The 21,187-nt window shown below is 41.3% G+C and overlaps 1 protein-coding gene across 1 annotated transcript in view; it reads left to right on the forward strand.

Moving 5' to 3' along the window:
• Window positions 1-8,586: 8,586 nt before the first annotated feature.
• Window positions 8,587-21,187, forward strand: part of TSHR (thyroid stimulating hormone receptor) — a 41,509-nt gene continuing 28,908 nt past the window's right edge. Inside the window, exons 1-3 of the mRNA XM_054275923.1 lie at window positions 8,587-8,762; window positions 18,997-19,068; window positions 20,938-21,012. Coding sequence (XP_054131898.1) covers window positions 8,587-8,762; window positions 18,997-19,068; window positions 20,938-21,012 — 323 coding nt within the window. The remainder of the gene's footprint in view (window positions 8,763-18,996; window positions 19,069-20,937; window positions 21,013-21,187) is intronic.

Here is a 21,187-nt window from a genome sequence, read left to right on the forward strand (position 1 = left end):
TTCATGGTACTCAGAAAATGAGTTCTTTTATGAACAGCTATCATAAATGCATAAAAGAGGAGAAGCACCATGTGGTAGATGAATTGTCACCTATGTCAGTGAGCTTGAAAGCCATTTAGCCATTTTTTATTTATGGTTGTTGTAATAAACACTCAAACTCCTCTATTAAACACGCTGGTCTCCTTATTAAAGGAAGTATGTGCCATGACCCAAGTCAAAGAAAAGCGCAAGATCTGTCTGAAGTCTGAATTATGGGGGCAAATTCATTTTTGCTAAAGGTTATTTCTAAGGAAGTCAGAGATGGCTAGAAAGCTGACTTTAGATGAAGAGGCACAGGGAATGTAAGCCTGAGGGAAAAAAATATACAAAGAGAGACATAAGTCCATAGGCCCTGGGATGCACCCACGGCTGCTGAGGTAGCTACTGGCAGGATGATGAACACCAAGATAATTAATTTCTCCATTGAGGAAAAACTGAGAAAGCTGGGCTGTCTAGCCTGGGGAAGAGAAGGCTTGGAGGATCTCATCAGTGTGTAAATACTTGAAGGGAGAGTGTCCAGTGACAGGGCAAGAGGCAACGGGCGCAAATGGAACAGGACTTTCTGTCATCATCGGGAAACTCTTTTCAGTCTTGAGGGTGACCAAACACTGGCACAGGGAGCATGAAGAAGCTGTGGATCTACATCCTTGGAATAATCAAAAGCTGTCTGAACACAGTTCTGGGGAACCAGCTCTAGGTGACCCTGCTTGAGCAGGGGCTTGGGCAGATGGCTTCCAGGGTCCCTTCCAATCTCAATGATTCTGTGACTCAGTGATTCAATAACCCTTTCTGTAGACAAATATACTGCCTGAAAACAGCTCTCACCATTCTTTCCTAAACTAATTGCTTAAGGCCAAGAGATAGTTTCATCTTGCTCATCTCTCTGAGCACTCTTAGAATTGACAGCCTCAGGCTTTATAAGGCTTTACAAAGCAGTACCTCCTCTTTATCCTGCAGCCTACTGAGTATTTCAATGTTCACAGTTTTTCATGGATTTTTCTTACAGTAAGGAAAAGCACAAGAGTTCCTCGATATCCCATAACCATAAAACTCCCAAACTACCTTGAAATAGAAGACAATTTTTTTATACTAACATGAATCTTCAAGAACCTAGAATAAAATTATTTCATATAGCTGTTCAAACACTTGATAAATGATGCTGTGTCAAAGCAGTGTGTCTAATGTATTTTTTTCTGAGAGGCCAGAAATTATTTGCAATACTGAAATAGAAACAGGTAGGAATTGGCATATCTTCCAAGCATCTAGTATGTCAAAACACATGGATTAGTCAGAAAAAAACCCCACCAAGTCTTTTAATCTACTCTTTACTGATTTGTTTTCCCAGTTTAAACATTTCCTCATGCAGATGTTCCTAGATGTGGCTGTGGATACCTGGTGATCTATGTGGAACACTAATTAGACCTAATTGCTTTTGTTAGAACCTGTTGCGGTTTATCTGATTTGTGTATAAACCATATAAGCAGTGAAAGGAAAAGTGAGAAACTACACCAAATCTGGCAGATGATAATAATGTTATTTTTTTCAGAAAGCACCACAAAAATGATGGAATTCGGAGCCTTGCAGTGCTTGAGATGATATGTACTAAATGACAAACTGTGGCTGTCACTAGAGGGAGTGCCTGTAACAGTGGAAAAAATGCCTGCCAAGCCTCGCTGTGTTTAAATTAATAGGAACATGCAGGGGTCTCTGAAAGAGCCAGAAAAAAAAATCTGCAATGTACGGTGATTTAAAAGTGACTTTCTTTCCTATATGTTTATTTGAATCAGAGTACAAGATATTCTAATTGATAAAAATTACTTAATTTCTCTAGCCTCAGGGCATACAGGATTTTGGATGTCTGTTCTTAGGATTATATTTATAATTGTGGATTTACTCTTGTTGGTAATACTTTTAATACATTAACTGGTTTTAGTATATAAAAGAGAAACATTTATTAATATTCTACAGGGTTGAAAAGTTGCCAGTCTCTCTAAGCTGCTAGATGCCATCACTTTTCAAAACTGATGTGATCAAAACTATTGATTATTGTTCTTTTTTACAGCGTAAAACAGTGGCAGTCTTAACTAAGCCAAGCAACTGTGTTCTATCATTCCTTCAGTATAGGTCATGTTTCTAAACCTACTATTTTCCTTACTATCCTGTCAATAATCCTGTTTGTCTACTTCTTGATGATAAAGTATTCCAGACAGTGCTAAAAATGCAAAATGAAATTGAATAATTGCAACGTATTTCCATATTTGTGCCATGCAGGGTATGTCTTATTGCATGTAGCTACCTGTATTTTTCTATTTAGAATTTATTTTCTAATACAGAGTTCAGAGACCTCCCTAGCCTGGGGTTATCTGTAGATTTACAAATATGCTCTTAGTTCCCCCATCTCACTGGACCTGTTCTTGAAAAAGTTGAACAGAAGGACTGGGAACTGACTAGAAGAAGGCAGAGCATGGCAATGCAAGGCTAGCAGCTCCCTCAGGGCAGCACCAGGAGCCACAGAGGATCCTCCTCAATCAGCAGAGAGGCCCTGGCAGCCCATTCCATTCCATCCCACCAGCCCCACTAGGGGCTGGGCTGCTGGTGGCCTTTAGGGCAGCTACAACCCCAGGTACTGTCACCTCCTTGGGGAACTGGGACAGGCTAAGGCTGGGCCAGGACGGCAGCCTGGGTGGCAGGGCTGGCACAGCGGGGCCCATGAACAGGCGGCCCCTGTTTGTGCGTGGTGGTGCTGGGGCAGGACTGATAGCCCTGGAGGCTGACACTGTCCTGGGTTTTGTGCAGGCTGGAGGAAAGGCCCGGTGAAGGCCAGACAGGGGCAGTCAGGGCCATCAGTGCTCTCAGCTCTGACAGGCCACTCTAGGAGGGGACTGCAGGCTGTGAGCCAGGCATGGCCACAGCACAGAGTGGCCTTGCCAACAGGACACAGTCCTGCAGCATCTCAGCAGGACTGGGTTGGTGATACTGACAGTCACAGCAAGGCAGGGAATGAAAATAGATCCAGTGTCCATTTATGAGGAGCAAGAGACTGCTGGAGGCAAGACTATAATGTATGTCCAAGGTCTGCCAAGGAGACAGGACTGGAGAGAAGACAATGCTACCACATAGGTCTCCAGTAAATGCAGGAAAACCAGTCAGCAAGACGGGGCTGTGGGAATTAGGCTGGGAATGAGTTCAGTGCTTGAATAGCTCAGGCCTGAGCTGACCCAGACCCTGGTGTTGTAATCATATTGTTGTTATTATATTTCTAGAGTCCCATACCTTTCTGGCTGGATTTCTCATGAGCAGTTCTTCTCAGCAGTGTTGTTCCAGCTACTTCATCAGAACTCCACCAAGACCCTCCCTGACAGGTTAACCCACCCCCTTTTATCCCAGTTGCCTTCATGAGCGACAGCTGCTGCCCAATTAAGGACTTCACAGCTGTAGCTCATTTAGAACAACTAGGATCTGGGCAAGGCCACTTATACAACACATATGCTTTACAAGGACTCCTACTACACCCCGGAGCTCCTAGAGAGGGTCATGGTGCTGGCATGGTTAGGTTGGCCAGGCCAGAGCCCTGACAGAGGCAAACAACTGAACAGTGATTGCAAACTTGTAACCAGAAAATTCCTTAAACATGCTAGAAACTACAATGCAAACATCATTTTACTTAGAACGTAACTTTTCCGAGTGAAACCAGTGCCCACAGAAACACCATGTGGTTAGCAACAGTCATTTTTCTACCCAAACTCTGTTGATGTTCCTGGCTCAGAATGTGCAAGCCAAGTCTTGAAGCACAGAAGGAGGTGCATCCAGACCTGCATCCCAGCTGAAGGTGCATGTTCTGTCCTGTTTCCTTCAAAGCTATCAGGCCTTCAATGACGGGAGTCCCTTCATTCTCTCATTTATGGTTCAAGCCCAGAAATCATGTATTAAGCGGTTCTTATTTATTTTAGAGTCTATTCTGAACATCTTTTTGTCAGCTTTGCCATTTTTTATATGGAATCTTTTATAATTTCCATTTTTGATCCCTTAGAAATAGCTGGGAAGATATTTTCCTTCCATTAACTCTTTCTGAACTATCACCACTACCACAGAGCTGTTGGCATGCCAAAGCTTCTGATGCCAGTATTTATGTGCATGCTCCTTTTCCCTAATAAATGAAAAGTATTCCAAAATACTTTGCTCTTGGTGAAAGAGCAACGAAGCAAATTACCCTTCCTCTTGTTTAGGAATCTGAAGCACAATTATGATGGAGTAGCTAATTCAGGTTACCCTATTAGTAATGGTAAGTACTCCAGACAAGTGAGGAATTGGTTTATGATAGGCTACTGAAATGACTCCAATCTTGGGACTACTTATCTTCCCACCAATAAATCTGTTTTTCCTTTGCTTTGTCCATACACAGTGAAATATAAAAAGTAACTCTGAAGCTGGAATAAAAGAGGGAGAGAGGCAGGCTGCCAGAGAGTAACACACAAGGTACGGCAACAAATCACTCCAGCAGTACTGTAATTAGAGACGGGATACACATCTCTGGTCTTTTCTGGCAAACTAGGTCATGTTGTGAGAAGTAAGAACTCTGTTGTGCTCCGAGTCGTACTAGGTCATCAAAATTGGTTGTGAGAAAACTGAGATTAAGCTGGAAGATATTTGAAGCTGACAAACTGTCTCTGGACAGTGCCAAGCAATATTGTCAGGCTCACATCAGCTTCCACCAAAGTGAAATCCTGGGGTCCCCCTGTCACACCAGCAATAGAAACAGACTCTGTCCCCACATGTGTTGATGGGATTAATGTACATTGAGCACCAGTGTCAACCAAAGCTTTATACTCTTGTGGTTCAGATGTGTCAGGCCAACAAATCCACACAGTCCAGAAAACACAGTTTTCCCGTGCCTCTACCTGGCTAGAGGCAGGGCCCCTCTAAGCCTGGTTATCCTTCTTTCCCTGGGCGTATGTTTTGGATGTTTCTTCAAGGGGATCGGACATGTCATCATCATCATACCTGGCCGTTCGGCTACGGGCAACTGGAGCTGCTTTCCTTCTGGTGGCTTCCTTCAATTCACGCACCCGTCGTGCCAGAACAGCAGTAGGTTTCCTATCCCACCTTCTCATGTTTTCCCCAGAATCACGCAGGTAAAACCACAGCTCAGCTCGTGAGGTGTACCTTCTCTCACCATCTGGGAAACGTCTGCCTTGGATACCGGAACCTCGGATCTGTACTGCTGAAATTTGGAGAAGGTTTTCTTTAACCTCCTCTCTGAGCTTCTTGTGATCCTCCTCTATCTTATCCTCTAATTTCTGCAGACGTGTTTCCACCGCTGCAATTCTGGCATGTGTTGGGCCATGCACAGCATCTGCATATGCTCAGAGCTTCCTTGCTATGTCAAGCACAATCTCATCCCTCTCATCCCTCTTCATTATGGCTAAGGCAGAAGCATATTCATGTGGCCCAGGTCACACAAGTTTTGCCACATCACAGACGTGCATGGTACCAAGTCTGGGTTCCTAGTTGTTACGTCGTCTGAGAAGATAATCTGAGAAGCTAGAGAGAGGTCCAAAAGACAACAGAAATTCCTTTGATGATACATTTGTTTTGCTGGATGGTTTTGTATGCTTTGTTGTCAGCCTGTGCCAACCAAAATATTTCTTTGCCAAAGCCAAAAGGTGCAGAGAGTTTAATTTCTCATTTTTAATAAGGTATACAGTGTCCCTGGGACAAGCTGTTACTTTGGCAGTAAGAAGAGGACTAGAGGAGAATGTAGACAGGTATAGCACTGCATGATTTTTGTAACATGTAACACATTAGGTGAAATTTAAGTGGCTGATTACTCCCATTGGGTAGAGGATCCAAGGCAAGCCTAAATCCACTAAACTTTTATGTTTGTTTGATCTCTGATATATCTGCATTTAATTTTTAAAAATTATGGTCATGGGAACCACAACAGCATGAGAAGAAAAAAGAAGGCAAGTCCCACAGATCCTGGCAAAAGCCTCCCTATAGTACAGTTGGACTCTGAGTTGGTGTTTCCAGATCTGGGAAAGATCAGCAGGATTGAATGGAGCACACAGTACAGAACCCTGAGCTTGCCCCACTATCTCATTCTGGTGATTTGCCCTCAGAGATCAATAAGATCTCAGATTATTATGAAATAATACAATTGTGTCCCACAACTGATATCATTGGTGGATGAGAATTTTTATCTTGTCTATGGTTCCAAAAACAGGAAGACAGGCTATGCCTCATGAATGCCAGGCAATATTACCCTGAGTGTTGGACAAGTGTAGGTTTTGCAGATTGTAGCAACTGTGGTAATGTTGTATTTGCTGACTCTCAGCTATGCCAAACAGTATATGTGTGTTTAGTTTCCACAGAGGACAAGATGGGTGGGACAGGACCAGACGGGGTAGCAGCACAGAAGTAGATGTGCTTCCACTCTCAGAACCTGTACTGCTTTGCGGCTTTCTTCTTCATGAAATGTGTCATTAGCTCATCGCTTACACCATGCTGGGGTTGTGTCCCTTAGCACTGGCCAAAGTGGTGAACAGTTGCAAGCCCCATGTCTGACTTGGCTGGACTGAGTCACATTTGTGTCTCATCTGTGACTCTGTGGACCGTCTCTCTCCCTTGTTCATTTACCTTGAAATTCAGTGCCTGCCTGTGGCTTTGTTGTTATTTAGTCAGGTTGGTACAGACACCAAAATGTGGTGGTGAGTGGTGGCTCTCAGGGCTGCAGGTGAGTTACAGATGTGAGCAGTATGTCAGAAGGACATGACTGAACAGGGCAGAGGATAGCCAGTGTTTCTAAGGGAATTCATACAATGCAGTGTGAAATTCTCTAGGACACTTGTGGGTGCTTCAGCTTGACCTCTCTCTGGGACACCTCCAAAGGATACACCATCCTAAATGGGATAAGTGTAACTCATGGGATTCCTCACTTATACGAGATTTAACATAAGCCCATAAGATCAGGATTTATATTAAAATTTCTTTATGGCCATGGTATCACTTGCTTACCTTAAAAAAAAAGATGTATTGAGGGGATTCATTACATTTAGGAAACACATACTGGTGAACTGACTTAAAGTACTTTTAAAGAGTTATATCAAAATAGTGGCTGATGTATTGTACTCAAAATGTTTGAATAACTAATGTAGCTGGAGAGGGATTAATTATCCAAGAATAATGTAATCTAATTTATACTGTGCATAGGTTACATTTTCGAGTTTCCCCCTCTGAAGACTACAAACATTTATGCTGACATTTGTCTTGTGGTATACCTACTTAAGGTGACAATAATTCCACTTCATTTCTATCAAGGTTAGATTTTTTCCCCCCCCTTTTTTTTTATTTGGTGGATGGATTTTATCTTGTCTGATAATGTGGGAAATGCTAGTCTCCTCTTTTGCTCTATCCTGTCGTTTTCAAAATCACTCTTTTGAACTTTCAGTCCTTTTTTAACGGCTATACGTTTAGTGCATGTCTAACTTGCAGTCACTGAATATTTGCTTGTTGCAAAGGTCTGCTTTAACTTCACCGCTTTCACAGGTGAGTTAGTATGGCTCTTACTCAGCCCCCTTCCTCCTGTTCCTTTTTGCAAAGATGCCAGGAGGAATGGTCGGGGTCCGTCGTTTCGCCGCTGCCTTTGGGGGCTGCTCGGCGGGCCGGTCCCGCTGCCGGCCGGCGCTCGCCCCGGCTGGGCAGGGCAGGGCTGGGCTGGGCAGGACAGAGCCCGCTGGCCCCGCGCGGTGCCGGCCGCCCTCGGCAGGCGGCCCCGGAGGGAGCGCGGGCAGCGGCGGGGTCCGGCAGCGGCGCGGCGCTGGGAGCCGGGGTGAGAGCCGGGGAGCGGGCAGTGGGAGCCGGGCTGAGAGCCGGGGAGCGGGCGCTGGGAGCCTGGGAGCGGGCGGTGAGAGCCGGGGTGAGAGCCGGGGAACAGGCGCTGGGAGCCGGGGTGAGAGCCGGGGAGCGGGCGCTGGGAGCCTGGGAGCGGGCGGTGAGAGCCGGGGTGAGAGCCGGGGAACAGGCGCTGGGAGCCGGGGTGGGAGCCGGGAGCGGGCGGTGAGAGCCGGGGAGCGGGCGGTGGGAGCCGGGGTGGGAGCCGGGAGCGGGCGGTGAGAGCCGGGGAGCGGGCGGTGGGAGCCGGGGTGGGAGCCGGGAGCGGGCGGTGGGAGCCGGGAGCGGGCGGTGGGAGCCGGGGTGGGAGCCGGGAGCGGGCGGTGGGAGCCGGGAGCGGGCGGTGAGAGCCGGGGAGCGGGCACTGCCGAGGAACGGGCCCCGGGATACCCCGCAGGAAGGGTGCGGAGGAGCGGGGGCCAGGTCCAGGATGGCTGGCCGGACGGGCGCGGGGCCGGGGCGAGGAGAGGACCCTGCCCGATGGCGAGGGCGCTCAGGGCTTGCCGAGACCTTTCCTGACCCCGCTTAGTGAGGAGGCGGCGTTGTCCAGCACAGGTGCCGCCTTTCCCCGGCAGCTTCTCCCGGCGGGGCAGCGCGGTCTGCCCGTGCAGCTCTGGGATCTCCTCGTCGCCTCGGAGAAGCGAGGGACGGCGGAAGATGCTGTGCCTCATGGTAGCCTTCCTTCACCAGTTGCTGCTGGTGCTGGTGCTGTGCAGCCGGGGCACGGAGAGGTGTCCTTCAGCCTTCTGCGAGTGCTCTGACTGGGAGGACTACAAAATCACTTGCAGGGACATCTACTTTATTCCCAGCCTCCCGGAGGACACCCAGACCCTGTGAGTACGTGGGGATGGTTTAGGGAAGCCAGCTGTGGGTGTTCACACTTTGCAGGCAGGAGATGCTCTGAGCTGATGTCCTGTGAGATGAGGAGGTGGTGAGAGGGCAGAGGTGCTGCAGATTACCTGGGCAGTACAGGACAGTGGAACAGCAGTGTGCAGACTCTGCATGTGGCAGGAACAGGTAGGAAAAGTGACTCTCAAACCTTCAAGAGCTGTGAAGAGATGGTTCATTGGATCCTAAGAGTTCTGTGAAAAATGTAGGAAAATAAGTAACTGGGCAGTTTGTGGGCAAAGTGAGCAGTAGGCTGGATGGATTCTGTGTGGCAAGTGCTTAGGGCATGAGGGGCAGGAAAGGTAGATCAAACACAATTTTGTAATTAAAAACAAATAGGAACTGGATGGGTCACCTCACAAAGACTTCCACAAAATCCTCTGTGCATTTTCAGCTTCTTTGTCAAAGGAAGAGAAAAGGAATCCATGAGAACTGAGAATCCAAGTATACTGTCTGGGAGACAGGGCACTTCAGATGAAAGTGTGGAGTATGGGATAAAGCAGCAAATTTAGAGCTTGCCAAAGGGATGGAGTAATTCAGGTAGCTCAGCCTAAGTGTTTGGTACATTGTGGGCACAGTAAGAGATCTTGTCCGGGTTCCTGCTGCCACTCCAGATGAGCATCTTGTGTCATATCTGTCAGTCAAATACTGTAATGAGACTGAAATGGCACCTGCCAGCTGCAACTGAGCAGATGAATCACTCCTGCCTTTCACTTTGTTTCTTGAGGTACAAAAGTTTTATAGTCTGTATGGAAGTTTTATAGTCTTTATGGAAGTTTCATTTGTAAATATAGATTACTTTCTGATAAAGTAAATGAACTCAAACTCAGTTGATTTAACTGCAAGGTAAACTAGTAACAGATTGATTCATTTATGTCTTGATAATGATTCTCAGGCATTTATATAAATAAGAACCATTAAATGATTTGCACTTATTTGAGTGCTTCTCAGATTTTTTAACACTGAAAGTAAAAACTTAAATTTGTCACTTGACTAGAAAGAAAGAAAAAATATTTTATGTTATTTCCATTATTTTTGCTTGCCTTTAATTTTGTGGATGATTAGACTGCAGTATTTCAGTTAATAATATTTTAAATTATACACTGTTTTGTTATTATACTTTTATATACACAGTTTATTTAGGTTGAAATTGCAGTAATGCTATGGCATGCACCAAGTAGTATGTTCTTTGAAATCTACCATAAGTTAGAAAATGTAGCAGTTTCAGTTTATGGGAGAAAATACCTTTGTACAGGCATTTAAAATAGTTAATAGAAACAATGAGATCACATAATGTAATTTGATACTTCCTTTGAAATATGCTGGTTTGATGGCTGAGAAGTACCTCTCTGCATACAGCTCCACAAATAAAGCACTTTGGCCACTGGAATTCTAGTGTTTTAAACACCTGTAGTAATGGGGGATGTAAAATAATAAGCCATTGTTTTGAAAAGACAAAAACACCCAGTGAAGATCTTATTTCCATGGGAAAAGTAATTAATGAAAACAACAGAGAAATATTTTTCTGTTTATTTGGGGTGAAATTTAATAATGTGCACCTATTGGAGCGACCATTGCAAACTTCTCAAGATGTGTACTCCCTGCCATGTCAAGAAAATATTCCATGTAATGACAATTTTGATTTTATAGTGTATGGTAGAAGTGGTAGAATATGTGCCGCATAGTCTTTTATTTGAAAGCAAGTGAGAGAATTATCTGAGGAAATAAGGAAAACAGAGTTTTTACACACAACCTTCCCAAACAAACAAGAAAACAAAACACAACCCAATCAAACACAAAAAACCCCACAGTTTTTTACTTCAGTTTGAAGTTTTCTCTCTGGATAAAGTGTGTTTATTTTCCTCCTATTCTCTTATTTGAATTACTGAAGTCTGGTGGACTGTACCCAATTCTGTAGTCCCTTGCTCTCTGCAAATGTCTTAATATTTCTTTCCCTCCATATGTTAAGTGGGAGTTATAACATTTACCTATATGTGGTTTTTGTTCAGAGTGCTTTCAGATGCTTCAGATGGGATTATTGCATGTGGCAGTTAAAACACCACACAGAATTTTGTGAGATTGTAAAGTGTGTGCCCCTGATTCTGTCATGTTTTCATCTTTTTCTGTACAATGGGCAGCAGTTCTGAATCAAAGCCAAAAGATTCCAAAATAATTGGAGTTTCTGTTAACCTTAAGAACAAATAAACTCTTCTTTGAGGTGAGATATGTCGCTGTACATATTGCACCGTTTGTGTTTAAACTCTCTACAATTTTCCCTAAATGCAGCAAGTTTGTTACTTTAGGCAAAGTAATTCTGCTTCTTGATGGTAATGAGTGAACCTCAAGATTGCCAATTTAAAAACTTTTTTGTGTGGCTATTCAGGTTTGTAGGGTTTGTAGGACTAAGAGACTGGTGAGACTAGGAACACTTTGCCAGCTTGTGGAGATGATGAGCTCTTTTCAATGCACAGGATCTTGAAACTCCAATTAAAGTTTCATTCTGATTATTCAATCAGAGCTGTTCTCATTTCTCTTTTACTACTTTAAAAGAATGGAGCAAACCATTTTTTAAGAAATGCTTACAAGAAATTCCAATAAAGGTTTATTTCTAACTCTTTTACTAGAAAAGGGGCATGAACTTAAGCCAGAAAAGTGTATTCATTTTTAACTGTTATTTATCTAAATATAGTTAATGCAGGTACTTATCCAGAATTCCTGAATGCACAGATATTAATTTTGAATATGACCTTTTTTCAGTATAAGATTTTTTTTTTTTGCTTACACACACAGATCACCAAAACCCCATGGAACATTTTTTCAAAGATATAATTGCATCATAATTCTTGAATTATTGTAATATGTTTCTTGGCATCATTCTGATGACACATTCATGATCCCAGCATCACCTCAATGCACTTCTCAATTATTTTCATTTTACAAATCTATTGCTAATTGGTTTTAATTCTTTTTCTTTGACAATAAAACTAATAAAGTTTTGCTTCTTATTCAGTGTGCATCACATCTCCTACATTCACTTACTAAAATAACTTAATCTCTCCCTTCCCTTCCCTTCCCTTCCCTTCCCTTCCCTTCCCTTCCCTTCCCTTCCCTTCCCTTCCCTTCCCTTCCCTTCCCTTCCCTCAATAAGGTTTCTATCCTGTACCCAGGTGCTATTTTCATATCAACATAATCAAATTTGATTGAAATTGAACAAGAGGATGTTAGGCAAGGACAGAGGAACTGGTATATAAATAGATACAAAACCAGTACAGTCTTCAAGAATATGCTCTTTACATTGGATACTAAGCTACAGTTCTGCATTTGCTCCTGTAAATTTGCCAATTTGCCATAGGTAGGGTACTGCCTTCTGATTGATGCCAATATATCCCGTATATTCTGTAGGTAATATAGAATGGCTACACATTTCAAAATAATTCTTTAGTTGCAATTAATTCATTTTCAAAAAATAAGTGATTCTTTTCATTTGTAAAAGTATTTGACTATTTCTGAAGACAGAGCCAGATTTGAACCTTCTTAAAATAATTATTTTTTTACCAAACACCATTATACTTACCAAGTCCATGAAATCGTTTTATCAATTGCCTTTCAGATAATGATTGAAATAATTCTATGTACATGGCTGCAACATAAATTTTTTCCTAAATATTGTGTTTTACATAAAACTATACTTTGTTGTCAATTCTGATGCTTGTTATTGTACTTACTTACATATTTTACTTAGAAAGGCATCGTTTTGCTTCTATAATCCTGCTATTGACACACAGCAATCCTGCATTTGACATACAGTAGATCCAATACACTAGGTCAAAAAATTGGTGTGTATTATTGTCTCAATTAAATTGAAATGTTACTGTGAAAGGATTTGTCCATAATCCCAATGGTAAATTGAAGCACTGTTCTAAGGGTTCTTGAAGTAACTTACAAACTGTGCACTGCTTTTCTGTATATACACAGGCCAACTCAAAGTGAGCAGATGAAGAACAGGATTGAGGGACTAAGGGAATAGAGAAATATTACCAAAATAATACCTTGTGAACATTGAATACAATATTTTCTTTCATTCCTTATCAGTCATTGGATCAGCAACATTTCTTGTAACATTTGGAACATTTAAATTTCCTGTGTCGTGACACAGAAACCTATCAAGTGCTAGGAACTGTACAAGCACAAACCAAAAAATGTAGAAACAGGCATTACTTCAGCATTTTTGAACTACACACATAGTTTGCTCAACAGAAAGCAGGAGGACTGCAAGTAGTTCTTTTTTAAATGCTGTGAAGAGATTAACCTCAATGAGAATATCACACATTTTTACAGAAGACACTGCTGATAAGGCAGTAAAAATTAATTTGTATCATTTCCTTGTTTGAGAAGATGATGAGTTTTGATCATCATAGTAGCAAAAGAGTTGTTTATACCAGAGTTAAAAAAACTCTTATTTTTGGAGTTGATTTCAACAGTGGTTTAACAGACTGATTTTGTAAGTGTTACACTACACTGAATCTTGAATTGCTATTATAATCAGTTTTCATTACAGTGTTTTCTTTTGGCATAACATTTCCAACCCATTACACTTCAGAAGCACACACAACAGCCTTCTCTTGCATTGGGAAACAGAGTTTATTAATACATCTGTAAACGGAAAGAAAAATTTAAATTTTGCAAAAAAAAAAAAAATCCATGTGACTACTAAGGAATAATTTACAGATTTTTTTGCAAATAGCTAATATCAGTGGAGAGGGCAACTTTTCATGAATCTGACTCAAACAGTCTGTTTATGTTTGCAAAATCAAGAAATGTTTGATGTTTTCCTTAACATGGGTTTACAGAACCTCCAAACAATCTATCAAAGGTGATATTATATATAAAAGGTGATATTAGATTTCAATTATATATTGAAAGTTGGACTGTCTCAGGAAGTGTTCTTAAAATGTCTAAATGATCTGCCTTCATCACCAAGTGTGACTGAACCTTCCCACATGCAGTTCAGAGAGACTACTGTGAAATGCTAACCTCCCAAACCAGGAATAGGGAAAATGAGATACAATCTCAGTTCCTCAAACACTCAACTTTAAACATGCTTTTGTGTTCTGCTGGACTCAGCCCTTACATATCCTTATGTTCACAGACTACACAATAAAGAGTCTCAAAAAAATTAACAATATGTATTACGAAGCTGCTAATAGCATAGCAGCTTCTTAACCACACTTAGGTGGCTACTATGTGGTAGCCAAAATTTAGAGAGTAGAAAAAGTAGCTTGTTTTACTCAAAAATGAGAAGTGAGCCATCTGCAAAAGGCCATTTTATGTCAATACCTTTTATTCTATTTGAGATTGTGCAAACCAGCCAGTGCCCTGGTACCTCACCCAAGTCAATGGGAAACACTCAGGATTTTGCAAAGTGCAATGCTAGGGACTCAAGCAATGAAGCAATGAGACCAGCTATAGTAAACACTACAATTTAAGCCTAAATGAGCTGCTGACACATACTAAAAGAAGATTAGTTCTCTATTGAACTCCAGCCAGTGAGTGTCATCTCTGTGAATGCAAAGAAATAGGCTTTTTAAATGGCAGTCTTTATGAAGAAAGGTTGAATCACACAACATGAAAAGATTAAGCTATTTTTTTCTCACAAATAAGTCAATACATAAATATAGAATTGAATAATTGAATTGAATTGAAACCTAATACTATAATTTATCATAGACTCATATAATAGTTTGGGTTAGAATGCACCTTTGAACACCATCTAGTCCAACCACCTCTTGAAGGAGCAGGGACATCTTCAACTGGATCAGGTTGGTCAGAGTACCATCCAGCCTGACCTTGAATGCTTCCAGAGGTGATTTAGCTACCACCTTTATGAGCAATCTGTGCCTGGATTTCACCATGGTCATTGTAAAAATGTCTTCTTTACATCTAGTCTGAATTGACCATCTTTTAGTTTAAAATCATAATGCCCTGCCTTATTGCAGCAGGCACTACAAAAGGTGTGTCCCCAGCTTCGTTAGAAGCCCTCTTTTAGTACTGGAAGGCTGCAATAAAGTGTCACTGGAGCCTTCTCTTCTGCAGGCTGAAAAAGCCCAGCAGAAGAAAAGCTCAACCTTTCCTCACAGAGAGGGGTTCCAGCTCAACCTTTCCTCACAGAGAGGGCTTCCAGCTCAACCTTTCCTCACAGAGAGGGGTTCCAGCTCAACCTTTCCTCACAGAAAGGAGTTCCGGCTCTCTGATAATTTTCATGGTCCTCCACTGAGCCTGCACCAGCAGGTCCACATCTTTCCTGTGCTTAGTACTCCAGAGCTGGATACAGTACTCCAGGTGGAGTCTCACTAGAGAAGAGGGGCAGAATCCCCTCCCTTGCCCTGTGCACTTGGAGCCTTGGATAAATGACATCTGCAGCCCTTCCCTTGTCCCCTGATGTAGTCATTCCCAGGCCACCGGGTTGGTCAGATGGGATTTGCCCTTGGTGAAGCTGTGCTGTCTGTCTCAAATCACCTCTCTGTTTTCCATGTGCCTTAGCATAGCTTGTGGGAGGATCTTCCCGGGAACAGAGATGAGGCTGACAGGTCAACAGTTACCCCAGTCCTCCTCTCCAGCCTTTTAAAAGATTCAATGCTTCGTTCAATGCTTTGTCCTTTCCGGTTGCCTGGAACTTCACCTGATTGCCATATTAAAACATTACACCCTCGTATTTTTGTGCATTGTGATCAGAGACGTACCTATTTCATTACTTTTGAACTAAATTTTGATTTTGACCTAAACTCGGTACTGCTGCCTCTTTTACCCTGAACTTTAAACTTTTATGATGGCTTGCTATAAAATGTACTCTAACTACAATAGAGAAGAGCTGTGTTTCTGAAATATTGAACTAAAAGCCTATACATTTCTGCAAAGAGAGTTCAAACAGGATCATGAAATTTCAGAAAAGAGCAGTCAGAAGAGGCTCACTTCCTACAGGGAAAGAGAGTAAGAATAGGCTGTAATTGCTGGCTACTGTTGCTTTTAATCAGAGAACCACTAAGTGCCTATAATTGCTGCCAGCTGCTCAGCAGAGGTCAAAAAGTCAAACTGAATGTATGAATTATTAAGATAGAAATATAGATGAAAATAAAGGATTTTTTTTTTTTGCCTCTGATCATGTACATCGCATCTGCAAAAGGACATTCAAATGTATGAAATTACTTGCACACAAAAAATAACTACATAGCAGCGACTACTCTGTGTTTCCTCAGATCCTCCTTTTTGCCTCACTGAATGCTGATTTTTTTTTCAGACATAACCTCCCTTGATCACCATGATATTTTAAAGATGATAGGGTAGCCTTAGAATGATATCATGGATATCATTGCCCTTAGGTGCAACATCTCAGGTCCCATGGATTGATGTATGTCCAGTACATTTCAGTGCCTCTTTGGTCTATCCTCTACTTCAATAATGCTCCATTTCCTCAGGCTGCGCTGCCAGGCAAAGAACTTAAGTGGCCTGGATGCAAATGAAAAGAAAAAAAAAAAAGTTGCAGAGAAGTGGCCTGATTTTGGCTGAAATAGAGCTAATTTTCTTCATAGTACCAAATAGGGTGCTGTGGATTGGATTGGATTTGGATTTGTGCTGGGAAAAAAGTTGGTTATTCAGGGATGTATTAGTTATTGTTGAGCAGTGCTTAGAGTGCCACAGCCTTTCATGCTTCTCATGCTACCCCAGCAGGCTGGAGGTGCACAAGGAGCTGGGAGGGCACACAGCAAGCTGGCACTTTGCTTTGTTGAACCTCCCACAGTTGCCTTGGCCCATCACTCCAGCCTGTGCAGGACCCTCTAGAGAGCCTTCCTACCCTCCAGCAGATCAACATTCCTGCCCATCTTGGTGTCATCTGAAAACTGGCTGAGAATGGGATCATTCCTTCCTGTGAAGTCTTTTTTATTTCAATCCAGTCAGAAGCACTGGATGATCACAAACTGAGCAAGGATAAGCTCCAACATTGTGGATTGGTGTTTTCTATTTGCTATAAATTCACAAGTAGCCAACCTAAATTCTCTCCTGTCAGTCTGAGAGTGTCCATATGTACCTCAGTTTGTAGGCAGAGGATACATTAGCAGTAAGAGATTACTTTCAGTACCTACCTGTCCCAAACACCGACCTGTACAATTTCATTTTGAAGGAATCCAGTATTTCTTTAATTACTTAGGGCTGGGCCAGTTTTGAGGGATACTTTATGTTATTCTGTTGGACTGCTTTAACAGGAAAGCAGCTATGTAGTCTTGCATATTCAGAAGTGATTCCCCACTTGCAGAGTTCCTTTGCTGTGTGAATCATTCCCTCCTTCCTACTACATTGGTAATACTAGCATTGGACACTAGGTGGTAATCATCTTCTGGTAAGCTTAGCACAAATTTCACTATGTGAAATGCCTTTTTATAGCTATTTTTGCACCAATGAAAGACTATAATGCATTTATATCAGAAAAATTTAAAATATATTTTTGTTAGTGTTGGATTTAATTGGACATAAAAAACTAGAAATGAATGTGTCAATAGCTGTTTACCTAGCCATTACTTTGTTGTCATATTTATTTCTCTTATATAAAAAGCTAAAGGTCATTGCTTCTTATAATTTTCTCAGAAAAATGAATTTTGAATGGAAAATTTTTTACTTTGTTTCAAATTGACAAACTCTTTCATATTGACATATGGTAAATTTTCCCCCCTGTATTGGTGGAAAATAGTTCATTAAAATACATAAAGCTTTTGTTGAGATGATTCCAATTATAAATCATATAATTTCAATCTGAAATTCTTTGGGTGGTATGTATTTACTTATTGTGTTTTGTTGATATGCTTTTAAAATTAAGAGACAACTAGGTAAAAATATATATACTTACTTCCCTAATATATCTTACTGAAGTAATATCACTGATACTGCTGTGGATGTTAAAATAACATCCATATGGACATAACCTCTGGACCAATTGACATTCCCATGGTTGGGAGCTTGTTTGGAGCCAGATGTATTGAGGTCAGGAGAAACATCAACCCACTGTTGGAAAAGTAGAAGTCTTTTCTCATTCTTGTAACAAATATATGGAGTAGAGAAAGTAGACTGGGGAAGTAGGTTCTTCCCTTGGGATTATAGGAATATACATTCTCCTAATTTATACTTTAATTCAAGACAAAACCTTGGAGAATTTCTGCATATGTTATTATTAAACTCTAATTCTACAGCTTTATTTCTTGTATGCAAATTCCAGAAGCTTGATAAATCTCAAGATGATAATATATTTGGCTATGTAAATGAAATATAATTGTAGTAATGAGATACTTGGCATTATGAAACAAAACAGAATCAGGAAATCATCCTAATTTGTTTATTTCTTTTTTCTTTAATTGTTAAATAGCAGCTAGGGGGAAAGTTTATCATTTGTTCTTGATTATTATTCAATAGATGCTCTGTAAGTGTATTCCCAAACTGTATTGGAAAACCAAAGATTAACAGCAACATGTTGTAACTGTGAGTTTAACAGCTATCATAGCCTGAATTTCAAAAGCATTTCCTGCTTTCTTATTTAGAGGCGTAAGTCTGCTAGAGATTCATTTTTTTTAAAGCTTAGCTATTGATAAGTATCTCCCTTAAATATTGTGGGTTTTTCTGAAATCTCCCGCAGATGGGTAAGGTACATGCCACCCCCGCATCAGGTGTTTGAGGAGGAAGAATGTACTATTTATTACAAAGAAAATGAAGAATTCTGGGGAGGTAGCTGCAATTGCTCTAATTCAATTTTGGCTGACATGCCTGAACTTCTTGCTCAGAATGAGAGATGGGATATTGTTGTGGAGACTGAAATTATTAAAAGAATTCTCTTAATACTTCATTAACTTCAATGGGCAAATATGTTCTGCTGGCCATGCTCTGGGTTTTGGAAGGTCCATTGTCACCACTGAGTTCTTGGGAGGAATGATGCAGAAAGCTGCAATTTAGATTGATGGAGCACAGCAAACAAAAAAAGCCACATAATGAAACAGGAATAGAAATGAGGCAAAGATGGCAACACAGAGACATGGCAAGATAAGAACATAACATTGGAGCAGATCTGAAGCTGTGTAGGACTTTTTAATCTTAAATTGTAGCTACCAGAGGATATTAACTGCCAAATTTTTGTTTCTCTAGGAGATTTTTGGAGACTCATCTAAGAAAAATTCCAAGTGATGCTTTTTCCAATCTCCCCAACATCTCTAGGATGTAAGTTCTGTTCAGTTTCTGATACTATTCTTTGAAATTTTTAAAAATTACTCTCCTTCTCCAAAATTTTGTCTTTGTGTATAAAAATTTCTGAAATGAAAATATTAGGGTTTGGTTTCTCCAAGGAGGGATCCTGAACAAAGGAATCCCTGGGGTTTTACCCCCTCACAATTCAAGTACCCCAGTGTCCATGGTCCTGAACTCCTGCTGTGTCTCTGAGTGTCCCCCTCACCTATTATATTTCATATTTCATCCAGATATATTGAAATAAAGACTTCCTAAAATCTTTTAAAGTAATTGTTCTTTGATATCTGCAGCTTCATTTACCATCTCAGTTTAATCAGATAGGGTGTTGTTTAGGTTTTTGTTGGAGAGGGAGGGATATCCCTCACATGCTGTATAATATTATATATAAAAAGGATAAACTTAGTTTAGAACAGAGTTTGATTCAATATAAAAGGGTGTCAGCCCTTCTTTGGCTCCAAAAGCTCCACTGCAATTGAAATTTTAATAGTGTCAATGTCCATCTGGATATTTCTTGTAGCATTACTACTACCACAAAACATGAACTCCCACCCTCTTGATATAAACTTCAGGTTGGGGAATCAGTACTTGTCTTTTAAATACAACTTTTATGTATATGTCTTGGCCTCTAATGTACCACATGTCTCATTTGCCTCTCCCAGCCCATAATTTCTGTGCAATGAAAATTACCAGATCTTTCCTGGTTTTGCAAATTCATCTAGAAAATGTTCTGAAGTTTCAACAGGGGATTATATACTGTGTTTATTATTCAAAATACAGCAGCTCATTTTGCTATATGATGTCTACTATATGATTTCCACAAATAAACATGTTTTTATCTGTACTGAATAGAAGATTTAGTTCTCCTCTTTATGAACTTTGTTTAAACAAAAATTTTAGAGCTACAATTTCTCTTAAATGAATGCATGGCTATGTACTCTTGATAGCCAGGAGTAGAGATTTTTTCCCCCTCTGTGCTGCTTTTCCACATGAATGAAAGAAAAAACATTTAAATTACATGCTTAATTACAAAGCTAATTCCTGTCAGAAAGGCATCACTGAATAAAGGTTTTATAGGATATTCAAATGCAATTGCAATTTCTGGTTTACACTGTTAATAAGGCAAATACACTAAATCTTGGTACAAGGGATTCACCTGGTACTTTCTGCCAACTTAAGAACATATTGAATGTTCAGTATTTTTGAGGTCAAGGATAAGGAACATTTTTTCTGGGTTTAGGATGATGCTTTGGGGTCACATTCATGAGTACCTCACAAACACCCGCTCTGTGGCTCCTCAAAGTGTTTTCTCCGCAGTTCCTCCCCACAAAGGAGCACCCCAGAGCGCTCTCTGCCAGCAGCCCCATGTAAAGCACAATTCCCCTGTGCAGCACAGTGCCTTTCCCACCCTGGGCACTCTGCTGCCCCACAGCCCACACGTGTCTGCACCTCCTGTGCCCTCAGTGCCCACTGACACAGCCCAGCCTCAGCTCAGTCTCCAGGGCCTTACCTGCTCCTGGCTGTCCTCTCCTGAAGTGCCCCACGGGTCACCAAGCTGCTCTCCATCAGCAGCAGAGGACAACAGGGGCAGCAATCTGGGGGATGCTGAGGTTGGAAAAAAGCAAAGAAAGGTGGAGAGAGGGAGAAGGAAGAAAATAAGGGCTGGGAAAATAAGCAGCCTTGTGGCTGCTGCCAAGTGTTGATCTGATTTAAATCCTGCTCTCTTTCTGAGTGCCATCATACCTGGATGAGAAAAATGACATGACAAATGAAGTGGCATGATGGCACTAGCTGTGGCTTCCCAGTGTCTGAGACCTGTTTATTTTTCTGTTTGCTGGTGTTTAGTTACATCTCTATAGATGAAACACTTCAGAGTCTGGAGGCCCATTCCTTCAACAGTTTAAGCAAAGTCACTCACATGTAAGTACTGTAATTAAATAAATGAATACAGTCATGAGATAAATTTGGAATATAATACACACGATGATGTTCATCATTCCTGTCTCCTATGTAGCTAAATATTCCTTTTTTCATTTCCTTTCTCCATAATGTGGAGTGAGTCAGTCTCTTTTTTGAGCTTATTTCATTGTGCTTG

This window comes from Melozone crissalis, unplaced genomic scaffold, assembly GCF_028551555.1.
Source record: "Melozone crissalis strain CALT ecotype California unplaced genomic scaffold, PUWL_Pcris_2 ptg000018l_1, whole genome shotgun sequence".
Taxonomy (NCBI): domain Eukaryota; kingdom Metazoa; phylum Chordata; class Aves; order Passeriformes; family Passerellidae; genus Melozone; species Melozone crissalis.